At 34.9% G+C, this 27,079-nt stretch overlaps 1 protein-coding gene, 1 long non-coding RNA gene and 1 pseudogene across 3 annotated transcripts; 1 reads left to right on the top strand and 2 right to left on the bottom strand.

Annotated features, from left to right (window-relative positions):
• The first annotated feature begins 6,234 nt into the window (after positions 1 to 6,234).
• On the top strand, positions 6,235 to 9,338 carry LOC139894397 (cysteine-rich receptor-like protein kinase 4). Of its 2 annotated transcripts, XM_071877656.1 has the most exons (6): positions 6,235 to 6,418; positions 6,699 to 6,940; positions 7,551 to 7,999; positions 8,091 to 8,296; positions 8,430 to 8,523; positions 8,754 to 9,338. In XM_071877656.1, exons 4-6 carry the CDS (start codon positions 8,235 to 8,237, stop codon positions 8,901 to 8,903), a joined length of 306 nt encoding a protein of 101 aa, XP_071733757.1. In that variant the 5' UTR covers positions 6,235 to 6,418; positions 6,699 to 6,940; positions 7,551 to 7,999; positions 8,091 to 8,234; the 3' UTR covers positions 8,904 to 9,338. The 2 variants fall into 2 exon arrangements, 1 of the variants encoding a protein (XP_071733757.1); XR_011774969.1 differs by having other exon boundaries at positions 6,250 to 6,346; positions 8,430 to 9,333.
• A 105-nt stretch (positions 9,339 to 9,443) lies between these two features.
• LOC139888322 (G-type lectin S-receptor-like serine/threonine-protein kinase CES101) overlaps positions 9,444 to 27,079 on the bottom strand; it is a 69,191-nt pseudogene continuing 51,555 nt past the window's right edge.
• LOC139894400 (uncharacterized) lies at positions 21,519 to 23,412 on the bottom strand. Its single transcript, XR_011774971.1, has 3 exons — positions 23,221 to 23,412; positions 22,530 to 22,584; positions 21,519 to 21,689 (listed from the first exon to the last, which is right to left on the bottom strand). It is a non-coding gene; the product is annotated as an uncharacterized lncRNA (long non-coding RNA).

Raw genomic sequence — 27,079 nt, 5'->3', positions numbered from 1 at the left:
TTATGGTACAAAGCCCAATTACCCAATTTTAGTAATTAGCCCAACATCATGATTACTTCGGATTAAATAAGCATAATAATAACTTAGCTACGAGACATTAATGTAAAAAGGTTGAACATAACTTACAATGATTAAAAATAGCGTAGCGTTACACGGACAGAATTTCGACTTACACCCTTACAATATTCGCTAACATACCCTTATTATTAGAATTATAATTAAAATTAAAATTAAAATATAAATTATAAATATAAATATATCGTATGAATGGAGAAAAGAGAAAGATAGATGGATTTGTGGTGCACCAAAGCTCGATTTTTATAGGCATGTGGGCTGGAACTGGGGCTCATGCGATCGCATGGATTTATGCCTTCCAGGCCATGCGATCGCATGGCCAGCTGTGGAGGCTCATATTTGGTTGTTTTCTTCTTTCGACGGTTTTATAAATAATATAATATATTAAATAATTATAAGAATTATTTAAATATTATATTATATTTATGTGCATAGTTGACTTGTAATTTTTAGTCCGTTGCGTCGAGCGTTGAGAGTTGACTCATACCCGGTTCCGGATTTTCGAACGTCCTTGCGTATAATTTAATATCTTGTACTTTGCGTTTTGAATCTTGTACTCTTGTAGTTTCGAGACGTTTCTTATCAATAATTGGAACCTCTTTGATTGTATTTTGTACTTTTGAGCTTTTTGGTCGTTTGCGTCTTCAATTCGTCGAATCTGTCTTTTGTCTTCACCTTTTATTATTTAAACGATAATTACTTGAAATTAGAACAATTGCAACTAAAAGCTTGTCTTTCTTGAAGAATAATGCTATGAAATATATGTTCGTTTTTAGCATTATCAGTGTGAGAAATAAAAAGAGATACTAGTAATATGTAACACACAAAAAAAAGGATTTTGAGCTCCCCATGGCCTACAAAGGCCGACGGTTTGAATGGGGGAGGGAGAAGAAAATTGCCCACTAGTCTCTTGCATGTTAAAGTCTTAAAAGTTGGTTACTAGAGGTGTTTGCATGGGAAAGGTGTAAGTAACTAGATTCTTTACACATAACTAATCTTGTTAAGTCTTAAGTAATACTTGTATGCTAGTAATGGGCTAATTAGTCCATTAAGGTGAGTAGAGTGGGCTCTTAAGTCCATTAACACTAATAAAAGCCCAAGTTCCATTAGTTAACAAATAAATCCAATAGAAGCCCAAGTAATTAACTAATAACCTTAGTTAATTAAAATGATTAATAAAATTAATCATGAATGTAAATAATATCTGAAAATATTATTCGTATAATGTACGTGTGTCACAAAGACGTTTCGGGCATTTAAAGTTAATCGCGGTAACAAGTAAATGTATATAAACAATACATTCAATAAATCACAAGTATTAATAATAATAATTATTAATTAAACGTTGGAAAATCCAGGGTCGTTACAACATGTATATACATTTTAACTGAGTCGTTAAGTCATCGTTAGTCATTACAACGATAATCGTTACATATATAACTCGTTTCGAAATCTTTAAGTTAGTAGTCTCATTCTATATATATAGTTTATTGTTAATATACATAATGAGATACTTGATTATCATTATATCATGTTAAACATATGTATATATATATATATATATATATATATATATATATATATATATATATATATATATATATATATATATACCATATATATTTAATCATGTCATATACAAGTTATAACGTTCGTGAATCATCGGTCAAACTGGGTGATCAAACGTTTACATAAATTCCGTTTCAATTAAACAAGTCTTAACAAGTTTGATTGCTTAACATGTTGGAAACATTTATTCATGTAAATATTAATCTCATGTAATATATAATCATGGAAAAGTTCGGCTCACTACACTAATTCTTCATCATCATCATCATCATCATCATCATCATCATCATCATCTCTGACCTTATTCTTCTTCTTTTACTTGTACTTATCTTCTGGTATATCATACTTTATGTACTTTGTATTACACACAAAAAACTTACACGGGTTTTACAATTATGTTTTGAATACAATTATGTTTCAAATAAATTTGCAGGAGAGAGTACATTGATAAATATTACCGATGTTGTAGCTGGTTCGAGCACCAATGTGACTGCAACTCTCGAAGAAAATGGTAATTTTCGGTTGATTGACGAAATGGATAAAAAGGTTTTGTGGCAGAGTTTTGATCACCTGACAAATGTGGTTTTACTGGGCATGAAGCTACGAAGTGCGTTATATTAGCTACGAAGGTACTAATTCTGATTTACCAATGTGGATTTTGACACCGAAAGGACAAATTAGAGATAGTGAGAATTGTTCTTTAAGAGAATTAAAAAGCTGTAATTGTATTGATCAGTTTATATTTATGAACTTGAATTGATACAAGCTTGAAAATTGATTTAAATCTGAAAAATTACAAGTGTGTTCTTATACACACAGATCCTAATAGCTAATTCTAAAAGAGGTTAGGATCTAATTATACTTTTAGAATCCTTCTATACAAATAAGGAAATAGCTGTTGAGATTAGCCGTTTGTGTCTTCTGTTGTTACTGTTGCCTTGTGACTTGCTAAAACTGGAAATGATGAAGGTCAAACTTCTGATCTAAGTCAACTTGTACATCTTTGATTCTGTATTCTAACACTCCCCCTCAAGTTGAATAGTGGGGTTTCCGATATTCAACTTGCTAAGAACTTCACTGAAGAGTCTTTCGTTGACTGATTTGGTGAGGATGTCGACTAGCTGATCTTCTGATCTGATTGATGGAAGTGAAATAATTTCGCCATCTAACTTCTCTCTGATAAAATGTCTATCAATCTCAACATGCTTAGTGCGGTCATGTTGAACGGGGTTTTCTGAAATAGCGATTGCTGCTTCATTGTCGCACAGGATTTGAATAGCTTCTTGTGGTGGAAAACCAATTTCCGTTAGTAACTTCTTGATCCATAAGGCCTCGACTACTCCTTTGGCTATTCCTCTAAATTCTGATTCGGCACTTGAAAGTGAGACAACCTTTTGTTTCTTACTTTTCCATGCAACTAAATTACCCCCGACAAGTGTGAAGAATCCGGATGTAGATTTTCTGTCTCCTTTTTCTCCAGCCCAACTTGCATCTGTATATATCTGAGTCTTTAGATGTCCGTTTCTTTTAAAAACAACTCCATGATCTGCTGTTTTCTTTAAGTATCTGATGATTCTCGTTACAGCTTCCATATGGTGAGCTTGTGGTTGATGCATGAATTGACTCACAACTCCAACTGCATGTGCTATATCCGGTCGAGTGTGAGAAAGATAGATGAGTTTTCCCACCATCCTTTGGTATTGCCCTTTATCGGCAAGATCAACTTCATCTTCCATAAATAGCTTCTGGTTTGGAATCATTGGAGTATCAGCTGGTTTGCAATCAATCATACCTGTTTCTGCAAGAAAAATCAAGAACATACTTCTTTTGACAGATAAATATTCCCTGTTGGGATCGTAATACCTCAATCCCTAAAAAATATTTAAGTCTACCCAATTCTTTCATTTCAAATTCTTTAAATAAGTTCATTTTTAAGTTAGAAATTTCTTCTTTATCATTTCCTGTTATTATCATATCATCAACATAAATGATTAAGCATGTAATTAAATTTCCTTTTCGTTTAAAAAAGAGAGTATGATCCGAGTCACTTTGTTTGAAATCATATTTTTTCATAAATAAAGTAAATCTCCCAAACCAAGCCCGTGGGGATTGTTTTAACACATGTAAAGATTTCTTAAGTCAACAAGCTTCCCCATTTTTGAAGTTTCCGGAGAATCCTGGAGGAGCTTCCATATAGACTTCTTCTTTTAGTTCACCATGTAGAAAGGCATTTTTCACATCGAATTGGTGAAGTGGCCAATCTTCATTTGCAGCAACTGAGAAAAGAACCCTGATGGTATCAATCTTTGCAACTGAAGAGAAAGTCTCGGAATAATCTGTTCCATATGTTTGAGTATATCCCTTGACAACTAGTCGGGCTTTGTATCTTTCAATAGTACCATCTGGTTTGTATTTTATTGTAAACACCCATCGATTTCCTACTGGTTTTTTCCCTTGAGGAATGACACATTTTTCCCATGTATCACTTTTCTTCAGTGCTTCCATTTCTTCTTCCATAGCCTTTCTCCATTTGTCAGATTTCATTGCTTGATCAACTGTAGCTGGAATTTCTTCAGAATATAAAGCAGAATTGAATTTATGTGCTTCACTTGATAGGTTCCCTTGTGCAATATTGGCAATTGGGTATCTTGATCTTTGAGCTTCTTTTTCTCCTCTGTTGACTCTCTGAGGTAAGACATATCTTTCTGTGGTTTCATTTTCCTTGCGGTATCGGAAGTTGTGTTGTTTTGTTCCTCTTGAACTGGATGTTCATTGTTTGAGGAGGTTTCGGTGGGTTCAGAATCTTATGACATACTATTTGGTGAATCGGAACATGGGTTTGGTGACTCGGGACTTGAGTTTGGTGAATTGGGACATGGGTTAGGTGTTCTTGAGTTTGGTGAATTGGGACATGGGTTTGGTGAATCGGGACATGGTGTTTGGATATTGTCGGGTCTAGGTATCCATTGTATCCAACTTAGAGTGTCATTATCCTCTTTCTCCCCCTCACTCGTGAGTTGGGTATGATAAAAGAATTCAGTTTCGAGAAAGTCACAATTCATGGTAGTGTAGACATGACGTTTCTTTGGACTATAGCACCGATACCCTTTTTGGCTGATCCCATAGCCAGCCATCACACACTTTTCCGCACATGGATCTAGTTTGGTGCGCTCACTTTTTGGGATGTGAACAAAGACGGAACACCCAAATATGCGAGGTTCAATGCTAAATGAGGTCGGAAGTGTATGAAATTGGGAAAGAGTATCTTTAGGAGTTTTTGTGCCCAAAACTTTAGTAGGTAATCCGTTGATAAGATAGGTAGCGGAAGCAAGAGCTTCGGGCCAAAAACTTTTCGGAGCCTTGGATTCAATTAATAAAGCTCTTGTCATTTCTAAAAGTAGTCGATTTTTACGTTCGGCGACGCCATTTTGCTCGGGAGTATGAGCACACGATGTTTGATGAATAATCCCATTATTTTCGCAAAAAAGTTTCATTGATGAGTTTACAAACTCACCCCCATTATCGGATCTTAACATTTGTATATATTTATTAAATTGAGTTTGTACCATTTTATAAAAGTGAGAAAATTTATCAAAAACTGCTGATTTGTGGGCTAAAAAATAAATCCAAGTCATTCGTGAATGGTCATCAATAAATAAGACAAAGTACCGGAAATTTCTCCCCCCAATAACTGGTGCAGGACCTCGTACATCAGAATGAATTAAAGCAAAAGGTACATCTTTTCTAGTATTACTAGGTTTAAATGTACTTCGGTGACTTTTGGCCAAAATACAAGTTTCACAGTTTAAGTTTATATTCGACAAAAAAAGACTAGGAAATAAAGCATGTAAATATTCTGGCAGATGGGTGACCCAACCTCCTATGCCATAACCAAGCTTCCATCGTAGGTGTTTCGTGAGCAAGCATCACGGTACCTTGTTGGGTTACTTCGTCCACATAGTACAACCCACCCCGTTCGGTGCCACGTCCAATAATTACCCCAGTCTTGATATCTTGTAGGATACAGAAAGTGGGGTGTAATAGAACAGAACAGTTTAGTTCTTTTGTAACGTGGCTAATTGATAGTAACTTATGAGATAGGGCGGGAATATATAAACAATTAGATAGTTTCATAGTCGGAGTAATTTCAATATTTCCACCCCCTTTTACTTGTACAACCCCTCCATTTGCAGTTTGAATTTTGTTGACCCGGGATTTTGATTCGGAATAAAAATCGAATTTTTCAAGTCACGGTGTGGGTAGCACCGCAGTCAAAAATCCATTCATTACTTTTTACGTTATTTGAAACTATATTTGCTTTACCATTTAAAATTCTAGTGTTAAAAATTTGATTTTTAGAAAATTTGGTGTCAAAATTTGAATTTCCAGAACCATAATAAGACTTATTTTAGTTATGGGTCGTATGTTTTAGGGGGTTCTGAAAAGGAATTTAACCCTTTATTCTCAAAATAATTTTTTGACTCCTGATTACTTAAAAAAAAGGATGCACTTTTGACTCCTCCTTTTTGAAAGGGCAATTGACCATTCTTTTGACTCTGTCACTTGAGGGGTCTTTTGACACAGTAATTTCAGAAGAGTGTTTTACTTTATAATTGATCCCAACCACTTTTATATCATCTCCAAATTTGGGGTTTTTATTTTTGTTAGAACTCATACTGATACTTTCATTCTTAACCTCAAGGTACGGTTTTGAAACAAATTTAGGGTTTGGCCGACTTTCCCTAATTCTTGCCATTTGTATATCCGTTTCAAGGTAATTTTTGACCCCCAAATCCGTTTGTTGAACGATTCTAGGGTTTCCACCTTTCTCAGTCGCTATTTGCGATTCGTGGCGTGATTTAGGGTTCTTCCTAATCTTTTCAAATGTTTGAAGGCAGTGAAAACGATTAGGGTTATCCCTTTTCACGTTGGTCAAAGGTTGTGATTTATAAGCAACCTTAGGGTTTGAGGATTTAACGCTTACCCATTCGGTCCTTTTTTGCAATGAACAGGCATTTTAAGGTAAAGTTTTACCTCTTTTGGTGCTGTTGCAGGTAGTCGTATGGTTGCCGCCTCCCGCTACTTCCACTTTCGTCACGACTCTGCCGTGTTTCCGTTTGCTCCACCATTCGGGATAACCAATCAGTTTAAAACACTGAATTATTGTGTGTCTTGACATACCACAGTGTATACAACTCGGTTGTTCTTGTGCTTGATGGTTGTTTGCAATGATGGTTTTTGTTTTGGTGATGGAAGTTGGTGGTTTCTGTTTTGATGGTTGACAGAGAACATCCAGGTAACTGAAATTATTGCAGCTTGTTTGATTAATTGAGCTACCGTCATTATTTGACATGGCAGCTATAATCATTGAGCTGCCGTCAATTCTTGACAAGGCGGCTTGAATTTTTTCCAGTAAATGATTGAAGCTAAAAAACGGTTGTATTGATCCCTCGATCTACACCGTTAGCTCTGATACCATGTTCTTTAAGAGAATTAAAAAGCTGTAATTGTATTGATCAGTTTATATTTATGAACTTGAATTGATACAAGCTTGAAAATTGATTTAAATCTGAAAAATTACAAGTGTGTTCTTATACACACAGATCCTAACATCCTAACAGCTAATTCTAAAAGAGTGTTAGGATCCAATTATACTTTTGGAACCCTTCTATACAAATAAGGAAATAGCTGTTGAGATTAGCCGTTTGTGTCTTCTGTTGTTACTGTTGCCTTGTGACTTGCGAAAACTGGAAATGATGAAGGTCAACCTTCTGATCCTAGTCAACTTGTACATCTTTGATTCTGTATTCTAACAATAATTCTACTGTATGGACACCCGAGTTTTGTTATGGGTACGATTCAAGTAATGGATGTGTACAACAACAGTCTACTTTGCCTATATGTAGGAGAGAGGGTGACAGTTTTAGTGAAAAGAATGGAGATTTTGATTCGATTTTGACAACAAGTGCGACCGATGATAACTCGAGTTTAAGTATCGGTGATTGCTTCATTAAGTGCTGGAGTAATTGTAGCTGTGTGGGGTTTAATAGCAGTACTACCAATGGAACTGGTTGTGTTATTTGGTAATAACTTTTTCATTAATTCACGCGACAAGTCTACGCTAAAGTATGTAATCAACCAAAAGCCAATCAATCTAAATACATGTGTTACTACTATATGTTTATATCCAATTAATTTTGTTGTAGTTTTGAATCTAAACAAGTCTGATATGCAGAAAACAAGAAAGGGAAAATCATGAAATGGGCATGGATAGTTATTGGTGTTGCCATTCCTTTGGTTATAATCTGTTTGGGGCTTTTATGGTTTATAAAGAAGAGTAAGCGTAAACGAGAAGGTATATATACAATTATTAAAATCAAAATGAGCTTATGTTGTACTTGTATTAGTGTCTAATTTTGTTAAGTACTTACCGATATTTATTGTAGAGCACGAGAGGCGAAAGAGAGATGAATATTTCCTTGAGTTGACAACTTCTGAAAGCTTCAAGAATGCGAGTTATTCATAGAGATTTAAAAGCCAGTAATATTCTTTAGAATGAAAATTTGAACCCCAAGATTTCTGATTTTGGTATGGCAAGAATTTTCAAAGAGAACGAAACAGAAGCAATGACTAACATGGTTGTCGGAACATAGTAAGTTATCTTTCTTCAAGATCTTAGTGAGTTATATGTTCATGGTCAATCTGCATATATGAATTTGTCGTTGGTCAGATTTATTACTATATATTTCGTTATATCTTTAGCAAAAATGTGTCTGTTTCTTCAGTGGTTATATGCATCCTGAGTACGCAATGGAAGGGACGTTCTCCATCAAGTCTGATATCTTCAGCTTTGGCGTATTGATCCTAGAAATCATCAGTGTAAGAAAAAATAGTAGTTTTTTTTATCTTGATCGTACATTCAATCTGATTGGCTATGTAAGTCTACTCGCTATCCATATAACACGTCTGCAACATCCAATATCCTAATATGCATATTATAATAATGCCATACAGCAGGCTGAAAGTCCCGTACTTTCAATGAATCCAAATTGCTTATGGTATATATGGACATATTATTGAAGAAAAAATTATTATGCTTGATGATTTAGGCATGGGAGCTATGGAAACAAGGAGATATATTGAAGTATCCAACAATCGAAGATACATTTGTTGTACAGCAACAGTTTTTCGGATTGTTCATATCGCTCTTTTGCGTGTCCAAGAAAGTGCAACGGATAGACCAACTACATCAGATGTGATCTCCATGTTTCTCAATGGCACCATGTCGCTACCCACTCCAAATAGACCAGCATTCGTCATTGGCAGAATGGAGTCAAAGTCAACTACGGGCAAAAGCAATGAGACAGATGCTTCGGTGAACAATATGTCCATAAGTGTTAGTAATTGTTGATAGGGTTTGATCAGAGGAGAAAAGATTATACGCATATAATAAGTATTGTTACGTTTAAATAATTAATACTTTTATTTTCTGGTATGATTAACTATTCCATCAATCTTGTAGGACATCCATTTTTCCATTGGTACTTTACTGTTTCATATTTTTTTCTTTTTTTTCTTTATTGATTTCTTAATTTATCAATAGAAAATGATGAAAAAGACTCAAGTATGATCAGAGATATTACCTTCAATCTTCCTATTGCACAAAACTCTAGGCTGTGTTTTAGGATCCTTCTTTTTATTGTTGCCACCCGATGTGTTACCCACGACCAATTGTACCACCACCAGAAACGAATGGATCTGAACATGACGACATCCTTTTTGACGAACTCTCTCCAATTCTTTTCGTCCCACAGATAGCGTCAATTGATCAAACGTATTCGTGTCGCTTGGGCAAAGATACGCTTGAGTACCAAGGAGGGTTTTAAGGATCAGCGTCGTTAACACTCCGGTGGTGAACCCTAGACTTTTTCCTATTCCACTGCAAGGGTACGAAACTACGTAGAAGCAATGTTCGCTAAAAATCAGTCTTTCTCGTTTGGTAATGGCTGATTGCCGGAGTCGGATCGTCGAAAAATTGATGTGCACAATTGGACGAAGCTAGTACAATATATGAATTAAGAAATCTATAAAGTAAAAATCTTTTGTAAATCCAAAAATTGAAACAGTATAGTACATATGGAAACATGGATGTCCTACAAGATTGATGGGATAGTTAATTATACCAGAAAATAAAAGTATTAATCATTTAAACGTAAAAATACTCATATGCGAATAATCTTTTCTCCTCTGATCATACACTATCTACCCTTCATAACAGTAATGGTCATATTGTTCACTGAACAATCTTTCTCTTTGCTTTTGTCCATAGGTGACTTTGACTCCAATCTGCCAATGACGAATGCTGGTTTATTTGGTGTGGGTAGCAACATGGTGTCATTGAGAAACATGGAGATCATATCTGATGATGTTGATCTATCCGTTGCACTTTCTTGGACACACAAAAGAGCGATATGAACAATCCGCAACCACTTTTGTACCACAAATGTATCTTCTACTGTTGGATCCTTCCAACTCCAATATATCTCCTTGTTGCCATAGCTCCCATGCCTAAATCATTAAGAATTAACAACTTTTTCTACAATAATATTTCCATAGCATAAGATATTTGGAATCACTGTAAGGTACTTCCAGTAGTCTTGTTGTATGACATTATATGTATATTGGATGTTTCATACGTATTGCGAGTAGACTTACATAGCCAATCAGATTGAATGTACGATCAAGATGAACGAAACTACTATTTCTTCTTCCGCTAAGGATTTCTAGGATCAATACGCCAAAGCTGAAGATATCGGACTTGATGGAGAACGTCCCCTCCATTGCATACTCTACATATAACCACTGAACACAAAAAATTTGCATATGATGTCAGCAAATATACAGTATTAAATCAGATCAATAACGAATTCACATGTATGCATCTACTGTTTAAACCCTTGTTGTTTTTCACACCATTATATATAAGAATCTGAACATGAATTGGTTATGAAGATATAACTTACTAAGATCTTGAAAGAAGGTAACTTACTATGTTCCAACCACTCTGTTAGTCGTTGCTTCCGTTTCATTCTCTTTAAATATTCTTGCCAAACCAAAATCAGAAATCTTTGGGTTCAAATTCTCATCTAAAAGAATATTACTGGCTTTTAAATCTATATGAATAACTCGCATTCTTGAATACTTATGAAGATATAACAATCCTTGAGCAACTCCTTCAATGATGTTGAATCTTTTGGGCCAATCTAGCTCTGCCTTTCTATTTTCATCTGTAAGACAGTATAAGAATGTATCACGCACAAACATTATCAAATCAACCACAATATACATGGACTTATGCTACAAAAATCACTACCAAAGAGAAAAAAATCCAAGCTTTTGTTAGGCATATATTCGTAAATTAACATCTTTTCATTTGTATGAATACAACAACCAATAACTCGAACAAGATTCGTGGGTTGAAGTTTGGCTATAAGAATCAGTTCATTCTTGAATTCCACAAGCCCTTGCCCTGATGTTCTTGAGAGCCTTTTTATTGCAATTTCTCGTCCATCGCTTAGTTTTCCCTGTTTTAGCAACATCATTTTGAATTATGTCAGATCACTTGTACAATTGCAAGAACCAAACAAGTCTATGAAATTGGCGAAAAGGCAAGCTACCTTGTAAACGGGTCCAAAACCACCTTGTCCTAACTTATTTTCATTGGCGAAATCATTTGTGGCAGTCATAATAGATGCAAAACTAAATAATAACAAATCATTTCCTTTACCGCTATTGTTTTCAAGCTGGTGTATATTCTTGAAGCTTAGAGAAGCTGTCAACTCAAGAAAATAATCGTCTCTTGTTAAAAAAGATGAAATCGAATCTACACAATCAGTATACAAGATCGTATACTTTGAATAAACCAGAAACAATTTACTTAATCAACCACTTTAACAATAATCAACGATTACAATACTTTGTTCATCAACTAGATGAACATAAACCACAAATCCAAACTAAGGATCAACAAATACAGAGAATTTTAGAGTGTGTGTGTTTTAGAATGAATACAATGAATAATTCACCAAACCCTAATCTGATGCCTATATCAACCACTAACACCGACACTAAACACACTTTTAAAAAAGACATTCAGGTCCCTGTATATTTTAAAGAAAAAGGAATTGACAGATTTAGTCCCTGAAGTAATAAAACTAAACCCAACTATGTCCCGTCGTTGTACAAGTATAATTTCACCCCCATACTAGGTATGTTAGCTATTTTTAACTTATACTCGATCCATAAAGGGTTTAGCTCTTCATAATCTTCATGTGTAACTTGATCTTCATGGTCAGCACCCCTTCTATACTTGATCCAGAAAACCTGAACAACTAATCATACACCAAGTAACATGCAAATTAGATTGATAATTTCAACACCCCTCCTCAATCTAATTGCCAAAACAATCTTTTAAACCAAGAAGATTACACATTTTGTTGAACACAACTCTTTTGTAAAAATATCAGCTTTATTTTTAGCAGAATCAACCTTTTTTGTTTGAATAACACCTTTATTTATTTTATCTCTAACAAAATGCAGATCCAAATCAAAATGTTTAGTTTTTTCATGGAAAACAGAATTATCAATATGTATTTGAACATGAATAATACAACTTTTACCAAAATCATTGAGAACTTTTAAGATCCAAATAACTTCACAATAAGCATCTGCAAGGGCGCTATACTCAGCCTCTGCAGATGATCTAGAAATACAATCTTGCTTCTTACTTTTCCAAGTAAGAAGAGAACCATTCAGAAACAAACAATAACCTGTCACAGATTTCATAGCCATGATTCTTTTACCCCAATCAGAATCCACATAACACACAAGATCAGTATCATTACTTTTTTTTAATACAAATACCTTTTCCAGGTGCAAACTTGAGATATCTTAAAACCCTTAATGCACATTTTAAATGAGAAACCTTAGGTGCATGCATATATTGACTTAAGACATGAACAGAATAAGAGATATCAGGTCTGGTCAGAGTAAGGTATATTAATTTCCCAATCAATCTTTGATATTCAGTGATATTCTTTAGAGGTAAATCATTATGATCATCATCATTATTAAACTTGAGATTAGGTTCTATAGGTGTATAAATAGGTTTACAGTTCAATAACCCAAACTCAGTTAAAAGATCAAGAGTATATTTTCTTTGAGATAAACAAATATTTTTATTTTCTCTAATAACCTCAATTCCCAGAAAATATTTGAGAACTCCTAAATCTTTTATTTGAAATTTAGACTTTAAGAAGTCTTTAAACTTGTTAATTTCACATGTATTGTTACCAGTAACAACAATATCATCAACATAAACCAAGATATCAATAAAGACATCATTATCAGACTTAATAAACAAAGAGTAGTCATTTAAACTTTGTCTAAAACCATTTTCAATTAAAGCAGAAGACAGTTTTTCATTCCATTTTCTGGGTGCTTGTTTTAACCCATAGAGAGATCTTTTCAATTTACAAACTGTAACGACCCGGAAATTTCCGACCAAATTTAAACTGTAATCTTTATATAATTCCGAAACGATAAGCAAAATCTATAATGTTGAGTCTGGAAAGTTTAAAATCTATATTCGGATAATCAATTACCTTTTGACCATGCCCGATGATTCACGAACATTTGTGTTTGAATAAAAATATAAATATATATAAAATTTGGTAAATTTAAATTGTTATATTACTATTAATGTTAATATAATTATTATCATTAGTAATGATATTATTACTATTACTATTATATTTTAATTATTAATAATTACAATATTAAAGAGTATTACTATTATTGTATTTACATTTATTAATAAGATAACATATAATTTATAAGTATAAATATTGTTGTAGGAATAATTAAAAGTATAACTTAGTTATAATTTAAAAGTTATTAGTTATTATTACCAAGTTTCATTATTAACGATTATCATTATTTTCGTTATTAATACTATATTTTTTTAGTATCATTATTTTTAAAAGTGATATTAAAAGGAATTATCATTTATATTATTATTACTGATACTATTACTGTTATAATTATGATTTTAAAAGTTATTATTATTATTATTATTATTAACTGTATTACTTTGATAATATCATTATTATTATTATTTATATTACTAGTATTTGCATTAGTATCATTAACTGTATTATTAATAACTATATATGTAGATTTAGCCATTATTAATAATAATTATAATTATAATTATATAAAAGGAAACATACTTATATAAATTTATATAATTTATATATGCAAATAAATACAAATATAAATAAATATTAAAAACTAATTATATAAATATAATTATAAATATCTTACGCATAAGGGATTATAGCCTGTCTTTATCAGATGTTTTTTTTTCAACATTTCTGTTTAGCCCGTGATTATGGGTCGGTACCTGTGTAACTTATTCGATATATGTATACATCAATCGATCAATTCTAGTATGAGTGAACTCACACGATCCCCTGTAATTAATCAGAACTTTTTCGTTGCACTTCAACACTTTAACTGGATCGAATTAATTTGAAAACAGAAGGAACCATCGACCCCTGTCATGAACACTTTTATGCAATACTTCGACTTTGAGCGAAATTTGAAAAAGTAATAATGCAGTCTTATGAGGAATCCGATAGTGATTGTATATGAAAAGTTTTGTCCCTCAATTCGTAATATCGAATCTCAATTTGTGAGTCAAACTTTAGTTACCCAATCCGTTCATGGAGAAATTCGTTTTTGTTTTGAAATTTCAGATCAAATTGATGCTTGATAACGTTTTTAGGATCAAATTAGGAACTTTTTCATGTTATGATTACAGCCTGAAACCTCATAAAATTTCGAACACGATTTTTAGTTTCTATCAGAGTCGACAGATTCATTTACAGCTTTTTATTTTTATTTTTTTTATTAATACTCTTCAATTATTAGTCATTTTCCGTATAAAGATTAAATCCTAAAATAAATTTCTAAATTCGTTGTTGCTGTTCTATATTAAAACCTAAAACTAAGATTGTGAAGAAGTTGATTTGGTTCCTGGGACGAATTAATGAGTTGGAGAAGATGAAATCGAAGCAGATATATATAAGATATAAATACGAGAATAAATCAGATAAACATAATTGGTGCCATGGTCGAGGATGTTGGTTTGTGAGCGAAAGGTCTTGGGTTCGAGCCCGGTCTTGGGCAATCTTTTTATAAAAAGGTTTAAAGAGGGTATAACTTCTTATTTCATTTTTATTATTATTATTATTAATATTATATTATTATTAGTAATTATATTATTATTGTTGTTATTATTATAATCATAACCATAATATAAAAGATATATAAATGATAAAATATTAAGATAAAATTTAAGCAAGATTACATTTAATGATTATGAATAATATATGTATGATTAAGATTAGATTAAGATTATAAATACATATGATATTATCATTAGTTGTAAGATGATGATTATTAGTATTAATATTATTAGTATTAATATTATTATTATTATTAATTATTATTATTATTATTATTATTATTATTATTATTATTATTATTATTATTATTATCATTATTATTATTATTATAAGTATCATTATTATTAAAAATGATTATTTTCATTTTGTTATTGGTATTAACATTATTAATAAAATTATTAATATTAGTAGTAAATCAACATTTTTAAACTATCATTTTAACAAATAAATATTTTGTACATTAAATATATTTATCACATAGGTATAATAATATTATATAAAATTGTGTTTTAATTGATACAATATTATAACGTTAATTGAATTATATATCGAATCAGTATTATAACATATTATAAGTATTAATTAAATATATATAAGAATATTAATCTTAATACATAGCATAATAAATAATCTTGTTCAATTACGATTATGTGTTAATATATATACTTGATATAGGTTCGTGAATCCGAGGCCAACCCTACACTTATTCAATGATGTTATATGTATTTTTGCTACAAAATACATTAGGTGAGTATATAGTCCCTTTTAAACTTTAAATATTTTTGGGCTGAGAATACATGCGCTATTTTTATAAATGATTTACGTTATGGACACAAGTGACTAAAATTACGTTCTACATGGGTTTGAATCAAAAATCCCCTAGCTTGGTAACTTTAACTATTGGTTTATGAACTGGTAGGCGCGAATCCTAAAGATAGATCTATCGGGTTTTACACCCCCACCCAGATGTTGTTCTAGTCACTACTAAACTAGAAGAACGGGTGTTTAGTACTTCGAGGTTAACGGAACGCACTTGATTCGGTGCACATATTATTATAACTCAGGGGTACACACTCTTGTTAAGGCTAGTTACCGGGTGCCCACTGCTTGGAATGCTTTCCATACACTTGCGAGTGTATTATGTTTATGAATATGAAATCTTGTGGTCCATAGTTATAACGCTGTTAGCATCAAACCTATATATCTCACCAACTTTATGTTGACCTTTAAAAATATGTTATTCTCAGGTACAAATTAAGTCTTCCGCTGTGCAATAGCTCATACTAAGGACCTTACTTGGAGTCGATCAGCGCAATGGAACCAACTGTTGAAGACTCCGTCCGGGAGGATTAGTTCGGGTTACTACAGTTGGTATCAGAGCGTTGGTCTTAGTGAACCAGGTCTTGCATTAGTGTGTCTGACTAGTAATTGTTAGGATACATTAGTGAGTCTGGACTTTGACCGTGTCTACATGTCAAAAAGTTTTGCTTATCATCTCGAGTCGGAAACCATCTGCTTATCATCCTTAGGAAATTGCTTGCTTATCATTCTTAAGTCTAGACACGCTCTACTGCATTTAGTGCATCGATAGTGTATAGACGAAATTCATATCTTAGTGTATCTGATAATTCCTATCTTAGCGTATCTGTAGATTTGCCTGATATATGCCGTAACATCCTTTGTAGCCTACGAAATCTTTAGTATTACATACAGATATTCTATATAGTTAGAATATCATCTGTTATCCGAAAATCATTTCACATCGAAGATCCCTTCCATCCATCAAATTGCTCTCTTGACGATGAACCTGAAGCACTTGCCGGCGAGCCTGTTTGAGAAACCATTTTCTCTCTCATTTTTCGAGTATCTCATCACGATTATATCCTATCCCACGTTTCGGATCTTGTTCATTCGCTCACTCTAACCGCTAATCATCCCGGTGTACTAGCAGAAGTTAACGAACTTCGTGCTCGCGTGACGGCTTTGGAGGACACGGTGCGAAGATTACAAACACCAGCAGCAGCACCGGCAGCATAACCAGTACCGACAACAACATCAACATCGCAAGCTTCAGTACCAGCAGCATCACCACCATTAACGTCAACGGTATCCTTATCACCCATAAACCACAACCGTGTCATAAATCTCATCACACCTTATACCTCGGATAACAACATCACACGCCTCAATATTATCATCTGTATTTCGAGTATGATCTTCGTTCTACATATCGTTCTACATCGATTAATTTCATTCTACGTATTGTTCTATCTCATTTACCTTCGTTCGGCATGGCAATTATGTAATCTCTAATGTTTTAGAGATCACGTAATCAAGTACTAACAATAAATCAAATGAGTTTAATATCTTATTGACTCATTAAATTCATGATTTCATCCGATGAAAATATATATGCAAGTATATTTTCATAAAGATTGTAATTAAAATTTTTTTTGTACAAACTGTTAATGATGAAAATATTTTAACGGGTGGGTAGTACCCGAGGAATATTTAGAATTCACATTAATAAGTTACACTGTACATTCTCCGAATCTGATTCAACGGTCGTTTGCTATTCTAATTACAATTACCGATATACGTATCCGTTCATCACCAAATAACCGTTTCCATCCAAATTTCATATTCGGATTTTTACCTATCCGAATCCAACAAGTGGCATAACGAAGAAAACATTAGACAAAAATGAAAAGTGTTAGAAACAAACGAATTAATTAATTAAAATTGTGATAGGATTTCACGCTAACTGTTCCGGCTAACTGTTCCCAGCTAACTGATTAACATTTACATTATCGCAATTTACATTCTCGCAATTTTATTTATCGTCATTTAATTTCTGTTATTTACGTTTGCGCACTTTAAATAACGGGACACGTATACAAGGTTTCGACCTATCATATCGACCCATCTATATATATATTTCGGAACAACCATAGACACTCTATAGTTGGCTATACAGGGTTGAGGTGGATTCCAAAATATATATATGGTTTGAGTTGTGATCGACACTGAGACCGGTACACGGGTCACGATACGTATTAATTAGTTCGAATATTATATGTTTAATTTATATATATGAATTTATTGGACCATTGGACAATCGGACTATTAGACTGCTAACTTTGGACGATTAAAATAAATTAAAATGTTGATTATAACATATGAAACTAAATAATTCATCAAGTTTGCCACTTGATTTCATCCTAAACCTCATTTGTACCTCGACAGTTACAATCCGCGTTCAAATCTTTTCATGATTCTTGAAAACACCTCGATCGAGAAGTTGAACCCGCCGCACCTCGTCTACGGAAGAAAGATTTATGCATACCGTTATGCACCTGAAAAAAAAAAAACTTTCGAAACCGAAGTTGTAGTTAAACCGTATCCGCGTCGAATTCCTTATCATTCATTAGCAAAAGTAACCATACGATTCCTTTTCAAAGTAGTCAATTTTGTCACAGCTCCACTTCGACTCCTCAGAAAGACTACTCTTATTATAACCACGATATTTATACCTTGTCCCTTCGCCGTTATTACCAGAGAACCTTTTATATTCCACGACATCATCAGCAGATGTACCAGCAGCTCGTTATCTCTTTGGCGAAATCAGCAATCAGTATTTTGAAAATCTCGCAGAACTTCTTCAGTTATACCTACAACGTTTATCTCTAAGAATCTTATACTTCAAATGTGAAGTTTCTGAAAAACACCCTGAACTATGAAGTAGTTCTTGAAATGCTAATGAAGCAGCAAAAACTGTAAACGACTTTAACAGTCAAAAGCTTGACAATGAAGTACAGTATGTTGAAAAAGCTCAGAAAAAGAAAAGGGTTGAAACTGGAAAACGAATTAAGCAAAGTAGGAAAGAGGCTGTTGACAAATTATAAAGAATAAGTTTGACTTCAAAGAATTCAAACAATTCAGTGCCTGCTGAAACCGTTAGTAAGAACCCTACTTCTTATTCTAAACCTTTCCAGATGATATTTTTCATCATCATCTTATCTTAAGATATATAAGATATCATCATATCTTCCGTTATACATATTCTCCATATTTCTAGAGATAATTTCACAACTATTCCTATCTGGGATCGTTTATCTCTTCGTAACATCTGCGTTACAACATAAAAGAAACTGTGTTAGTTTCTAAATTTTGAAACCTTCAAATTTAAAATATGAATGTTTTGAAGTAGTGTTGGGAACTGATGCATGAATTAGTATAATATAATGAAACTTGATCAACTTCATTATATTACAGTAAGTCATGTTAAGTTTCTAATGGAATGTGACGATTCACAGTACCGTCATCATGTGCCATGTTACACGGCTCTTACATTCTATCCAATTCCGAAACATATTAAGAACGAATCATCTTGATAGTTCTATTTTCCTGGATATTCTGGTAATTTGACAAATCAAAATCGTGCCATTACCATTCCTTTCTGAGAGCATTAGCTATGTTTATTCTAAATTTCACACACTCAAATTTCGGACCATTGTTCACTTGACTCAAGGACGGGAAGAGGAAACGAAAGGATGAAGACTCCAAACTAGAAATTGGAGTATAAATCACAGCAAATCGAAGAGAGAATTAACTATAGATAACGATAATCATAAAAGACAGAAATAGGGACATCGAGATATAAGGAAAAATATAAAACCCAATAACAACCTCAAACCGTGCATATCAATACGTATTGCCATGTAAAGGCATGGGAAGATTAAAGAACACTATAACCCCAAGATAATAGTGGAAGTAAATAAATTTTTCCAGTGGTAGATGAAAGAGAAGAATGACGGATGTGAAAATTTGGGGTATATCAAGAATCAGAATTTGATGGAGCATGTCGACGAATGTTTTAAAATAGGAATTAAGGAGAAATAGTGGAAGATGTAGGCTATGGAAATAAAGAAGTAAAGGAGGTGGATTTATAGTGAAATATCCGACAGAGAGATCAAAAAGATTGTCGCATTAAATCAAAAGAAGATCCTGATCGCCGAATAACCAAATCTTATTATGTAAGATTTTCTTTAAATCCCTTAAACCCCGGAAATTCAAACATATTCACGTCATCGGTTAAAACAATTCCATATTCACTCATTTCATTCTTTTGTGATAGCTTCACTCGTGCGCTTCACATGATCAAATCGTTTTATCCATATCTTCCAATAATGATAAAACTCTATCATTACTTCATATTCGTCATAAAAACATTCCTATTGTTATCCATGACGACCTCTATCAAATTTCGGGGACGAAATTTCTTTAACGGGTGGGTACTGTAACGACCCGGAAATTTCCGACCAAATTTAAACTGTAATCTTTATATAATTCCGACACGATAAGCAAAATCTATAATGTTGAGTCTGGAAAGTTTAAAATCTATATTCGGATAATCAATTACCTTTTGACCATGCCCGATGATTCACGAACATTTGTGTTTGAATAAAAATATAAATATATATAAAATTTGGTAAATGTAAATTGTTATATTACTATTAATGTTAATATAATTATTATCATTAGTAATGATATTATTACTATTACTATTATATTTTAATTATTAATAATTACAATATTAAAGAGTATTACTATTATTGTATTTACATTTATTAATAAGATAACATATAATTTATAAGTATAAATATTGTTGTAGGAATAATTAAAAGTATAACTTAGTTATAATTTAAAAGTTATTAGTTATTATTACCAAGTTTCATTATTAACGATTATCATTATTTTCGTTATTAATACTATATTTTTTTAGTATCATTATTTTTAAAAGTGATATTAAAAGGAATTATCATTTATATTATTATTACTGATACTATTACTGTTATAATTATGATTTTAAAAGTTATTATTATTATTAACTGTATTACTTTGATAATATCATTATTATTATTATTTATATTACTAGTATTTGCATTAGTATCATTAACTGTATTATTAATAACTATATATGTTGATTTAGCCATTATTAATAATAATTATAATTATAATTATATAAAAGGAAACATATTTATATAAATTTATATAATTTATATATGCAGATAAATACAAATATAAATAAATATTAAAAACTAATTATATAAATATAATTATAAATATCTTACGCATAAGGGATTATAGCCTGTCTTTATCAGATGTTTTTTTTTCAACATTTCTGTTTAGCCCGTGATTATGGGTCGGTACCTGTGTAACTTATTCGATATATGTATACATCAATCGATCAATTCTAGTATGAGTGAACTCACACGATTGTAACAACCCAAACCATAACCGACCAAACACGACGAAATTTCAAACAAAAAAAAATTTTCTGGTGCAGGCCATCTGCGCGGCGCGCCAGGTGGCCGCGCGGCGCGCCAAACCACCTGGACAGCCCGCTGTCCCCGGAAGTCAATTTAATGAAAATGTTTGACTAGTTCCCGACACATTTAGCTAAAACGCTTTTAACCATGACTTCATATATGAAAAACTAGCACGTTTAATTAATAAAATTGAGTTTACGAAGCGGGGCCCACATTGACCCAAATTACCCCTTAAGTACCAAAATACAATTTTCGACCATAAGACTTTTAATACAAAACAAAGCCGAGCATGGCGATTGGGGACACGCTACCCAATCCTAATAAATCCAAAAGCAAGCCTTCTACGCAAACTATGCAAGTCCTCTAATCCTCGCGCTTACCCGAGCCACCATCCGCATGCAATCTATAAAAAGAGTCAACAACGAGAGGGTAAGCTAATGCTTAGTGAATGATAATATACTACATACATATATATGTATAAAATGGACACGCCACAAAATAACAAATACCGCATACCGAGGCATCCATATAAGGCACTACACTAAGCATACCGTACGATCTCTAAGCAACGAGCTAAAGATACAATAACAATATAAGTTCACCAACGACGATGTGAACAACGCCAAATAGCTACACCCGGAGGGTTAGCTACAACACAACAATACATTAATATATAATAATATAAACGAACAAGGTTAACACCTTAACCCAATACCGAGAACCAAATACCACAATGAAGATTGGCCGAACTACACGAGCCTTAGTAATCCGAAACCACACGAGATTACTATCTTCACAACATCGAGGTTGGCCGAACTACACGAGCCTTAGTAATCCGAAACCACACGAGATTACTACCTCAATAAGATGACCGAACTACACGAGTCACCATGAATCCGAACTACACGAGATTCATTCGATAAGATGACCGAAACTACACGCGTCATCGTGAATCCGAAACCACACGCGATTCACTTCTCCAACTCAAACCCACGGTCACGGGATTATATAATCCACCACATCGGGGCCACAACATCCAAATCACAATCACGTGTGATAATGTACACACGAACGTGTACTTCGCCAAAGATGGTCAACCAAAACGCACAACCGTGCCAATTGGACTTATACAAAAGTCCATCAAGTCCACCTACACGTGAAGTGAGCTCTATAGCCGAGATTCACTTCACCCGACCCGCACCCATCCTACACATACATATGTACATAGGATAATATCACTCACCTTGAAGTCTTGAAGAAAGCTTCCAAGTAATCCGCAACTCGCCAATGGAAAATACCTATTCCATTATCACAATTACAACAATACACTTAGAGTGGATTTACAAATCAACCCAATTCGTAAGTGCAATTTCGACCCAAATGCACTTCCAAGCACAAACCGTGCCCAAACTAACCAATAGTCACTAACACAAGTGAGAATGGTCCTAATATGCCAATTAAACCCGAACTCAAGTGTTAAACACGTGTCATACCCATTTTGACCCTTAAACCCTAATTTTGACCCATAAAGGTCAAAATCTCATTCTTTGCAAGTTTTGACACCAAAACACATTTAACTCGGTTTTATACTTCAACTTAATCCATTTTAAGTTTATAAACTTCATTAAATCGCCAATTGGGTCATAATCACCACGAAACCCTAATTTGACCCAAAGTCAAAGTTAGTCAACCAAATAACCCTAAATGGGTTCCAATACTTCCATAATCACTAACTTAAGTGATTTAACTAAATTTCAAGTTCTAAACATGGCCAAATAGTTCACCAACCCGAAATCCGCCAACAATTAACAACAAACCCGATTACTAGCTTCACTAAACCCATTTCATCACATAAAAGGGTTTTACAACCAATTAACTCAAAACCCTAACTTGAATATCAAATTAGATAATTGAAATTCGGAGTTTGAGCTTACCAATACTATCACCGTGTAGCCGAGAACGAAAGGAACAACTTTAAAACCCGAGACTTTGCACGATTCGAGCTTCTTCCTCACCAAAACCTCCAATCTCTCTCTAAACTCTTACTCTCTCTCTAAAAATGGATGAAGATGATGAGTGGATGTGAATGGGATCCAAAACTGATCCAAACTAGCTCATAAGCCTCACAAATCCGGCCTCAAGTGAAATTACCCATTTGCCCTTCATTTAAGCCAATTAAAAACAAGGGATTCTGTCAGCAGCAAACGGCGCGGCGCGCCGAATCCCCGCGCGGCGCGCGACCTAACTGAAACAGATTCTTTTGCATTTTAAACTTTATATAAATAATCCGCGAAACCCAATCTCGAACGTCTTAATACACAAACAAGCAAGATAAATATTCGGGTCTTACAACTCTCCCCCACTTAAACTCGATCACGTCCTCGTGATCCTCATCACTTAACCAAGTGGACCTCACCCTACGGTCCTCGACATAAGTCCCAATCCGACTTTCCTAAGCAATTCCTTTCCAACGAATCGCCTTCCACAACTAAATCGTCACCCGCGATTTATCAAAACCACAATCCGAGCACTAAAACCATGCTCATTCCCTAACATCAGGAAAACTCAACCAATCTCGTACCGAGATATAAATCCCTTAGCGTACTATTACCGAGTACAACGCTAAAAGCAACCAAGTCTCAACCTAAGGTCAACAACCCGAAACGATGAAGACCGAACCAAACGAATCCTTACGGACAACACCAACCACTAACATCCCTTGTAGTGCGCAATACGACCAAAGCGCAACTACCGTAACATCATAACAAACGGCTAAAACCGATAGCGTCCAAAACGATGATGGCAACGCTAAACCAAGGTGTACAAAATCGACTTTCGTCACACCCGTAACAACATGTGAGCGAAACACGGCTATCGCATCACTAATCACACAACATGGTCCTCACGACCCCACCATCGGTGTATCAAACAACCGATAGATCAAACAACACGGTCCTTACGACCCCACCATCGGTGTATCAAACAACCAATGGATCACACAACACACGAAGGCTGGCCGAAAACACACGCGCCTTAGTGAATCCGAACTACACGCGACTCACTACCTTCAACACAACAACAATCGGGAATGGCCGAACTACACGCGCCATAGTGAATCCGAACTACACGAGAGTCACTATCCCGGAGGAATGACCGAACTACACGAGTCAATTGTGAATCCGAACTACACGAGACTCACTCCTCAATACAATGACCGAAACCACACGAGTCATTTGTGAATCCGAAACCACACGCGATCCACTTCCACAATATGATGACCGAAACCACACGCGTCATCGTGAATCCGAAACCACACGCGATCCACTACTATGGCGAAGTCAGCGGACCCGAAGATCATGCTTCACCAAATCTCAACACCGGATAAAGTCAGCGGACCCGAAGATCATGCTTCACCGATCACGTACTCCCGTGATGAAGTTAGCGGACCCTAAAGATCATGCTCCATCACTCAACCGTACCATAATGAAGTCAGCGGACCCCGAAGGTCATGCTTCATAAATCATCAATACCACGATGAAGTCAGCGGACCCTAAAGATCATGCTTCATCGATCACATACGCACTTTCGGCCTCAAACAACGAGTAGTGCAACATCGCGCCCTGCTACACTATAGTGAATCCTAACGGATACCACTAACCATCCCCACAATCGAGCAAGAACCACCTATATCAAACATAGGTACCAAACAATGATTCTCCAAAAGAGAATCCGACACACACCTCCCTTAACCGAAGGATTTCACCTTGCTCACCAAACACGTCCATTATCTCTCAACGAGATTTACCACATTACCACCTCAGTGGTAATTCCAATCCAATATCATAAGTACAATTTAACCAAAATTGTACTCTACCACAAGTTGACCAAAACTAGGTCTCGACGAAATTTCCGGATCTACTAAAAACATCATCCGAAATATCACACTAAAACTTCCTCGTGCGGAAATGCGACTCCCCCTCTTGGAACCACGTTCCTATATCACACTCGTACAACCGTACAATGCTACCAAAGGTAGACTTTACCAACGATTGGGTACACACGACCCATCACTACACCTTGCTCCAACCTTGAGCATACGAAGGATTTCAAACAATCCTTAAACATTTCGAACGAAAAGTGTACCACGCATTACACAAACTACACCCTCGCAATCATCCAATTACTATAGTTGTCAATTTCACCGAGTCACTCGTATACTTAAGGGTTCCTCCCGGTACCCTAAGTACAATGTAACTACAACACAATCGGAGTCGACACCACGCTAGTAGGTATAAAAGAGGCACCTAATGTCGCGTCATAAAGACTCCATTACCAACACACATCGAGATTTTAAACACTCGATCTCAAGGTTCCAATCACCCGACGAACCTCGTGGTTCATCAACTTCAACACACAAGCGAACACGCACTTAACAATCGAACACCAAAACGATTTCCGTGGCTTGGTAGAAACATACCCCAAATACTAAGGAATGCTTGGTTGCACCAAGTCTTACGCCCTTCGCCCGACAATCAAACATCACCTTAGGGTACTTCCATTAGGAACGTCACCCATAGCATAACATACACAACAAAGGCATGCAACTCAAACTCAAACGGCATTTAATAAATAATCAAAAGACATATTTATCAAAATTAAACGTACCTTAACGTCTCCTCGCTGCACCCGTCCCCGCTAACTTGGGACATTCCGACTTACGATGTCCTTCCTTTTGGCAATTGAAGCACACCATACTACCACCCTTTGGTACCGAACATTCCCAAGACTTGTGACCCCTTACGCCACAATTGTAACATCTAGCCGTACTAGAATCCGATATACCCGTTCGCGTACCACCCGTGCTCACACTCGGACCCTTAGTCCTCTTACTCGGAGCACCATAAGAAACAACTCTTTTCTCACTTGAAGATTCACCCCTCTTCGATCGTGAATACGACTCGAAACCTCTAGCCAAGTCGAATAATTCCGAAAACGATTTCGCTTGACCCCGACTAATCTTACCCTTCAAGTCATCATTCAAGGTCCGATAGAAATCCCCCATTAACAAACGATCATTCCCCAAATACTCCGGACAAAAACGAGCCTTCGCCATAAAGGTCGTCTTAAGAGTACTCAAATCCATAGATCCTTGTCGCAAATTTCGCAACTCATTACGCAATTCCCACAAATCGGCCGAAGTCCGGAACTCCTCAAAGAATTCTTCCTTAAACTCGTCCCATGATAAGGCCATAAACGTCTCACCACCGACAAGATCAATCTTACCATCCAACCAATCCCTTGCCCTACCCCGCAACAAACTCGTAGCGAGTCTCGTCTTCCTCTCGGGAGGGCAATCAATAGTACGAAAACATCCTTCGACATCCGAAATCCATGTTGTGCTTACCAAAGGATCCGGCTTTCCGTCATACATCGGGGGTTTAGTCCTCATGAAGCTCTTAAGATAACGCTCCATTTCACCACTACTTTGAAGTTCGGAATACCTCCTTTCCATTCTTTCTTCTAACGCACTCATTTGCTCCGCAACGGCGGCCGCAACTCTAGTATTAAACTCCTCGTCATTCGTCTCGATCTCGTTTCGCGTCGCCATTCTAAAGAATGCAAAACGATTAGTCCACGAACGTGTAAAACCGTACGCACGACACAGCCCCATCTTGCTAAACACTCATCGTACATCACTTGTTAGACACGATTTGCACCCGTAATAAGGTTTGCAAGTTCTTATTACGCACACATGCCGCATCGACTCGTTAGTACAACGACCGTCTCGCTCGA

Source organism: Rutidosis leptorrhynchoides, chromosome 2, assembly GCF_046630445.1.
Source record: "Rutidosis leptorrhynchoides isolate AG116_Rl617_1_P2 chromosome 2, CSIRO_AGI_Rlap_v1, whole genome shotgun sequence".
Lineage (NCBI taxonomy): Eukaryota > Viridiplantae > Streptophyta > Magnoliopsida > Asterales > Asteraceae > Rutidosis > Rutidosis leptorrhynchoides.
Note: the sequence above shows the minus strand (reverse complement) of the source record. Positions and strands in the feature narration are given on the sequence as shown.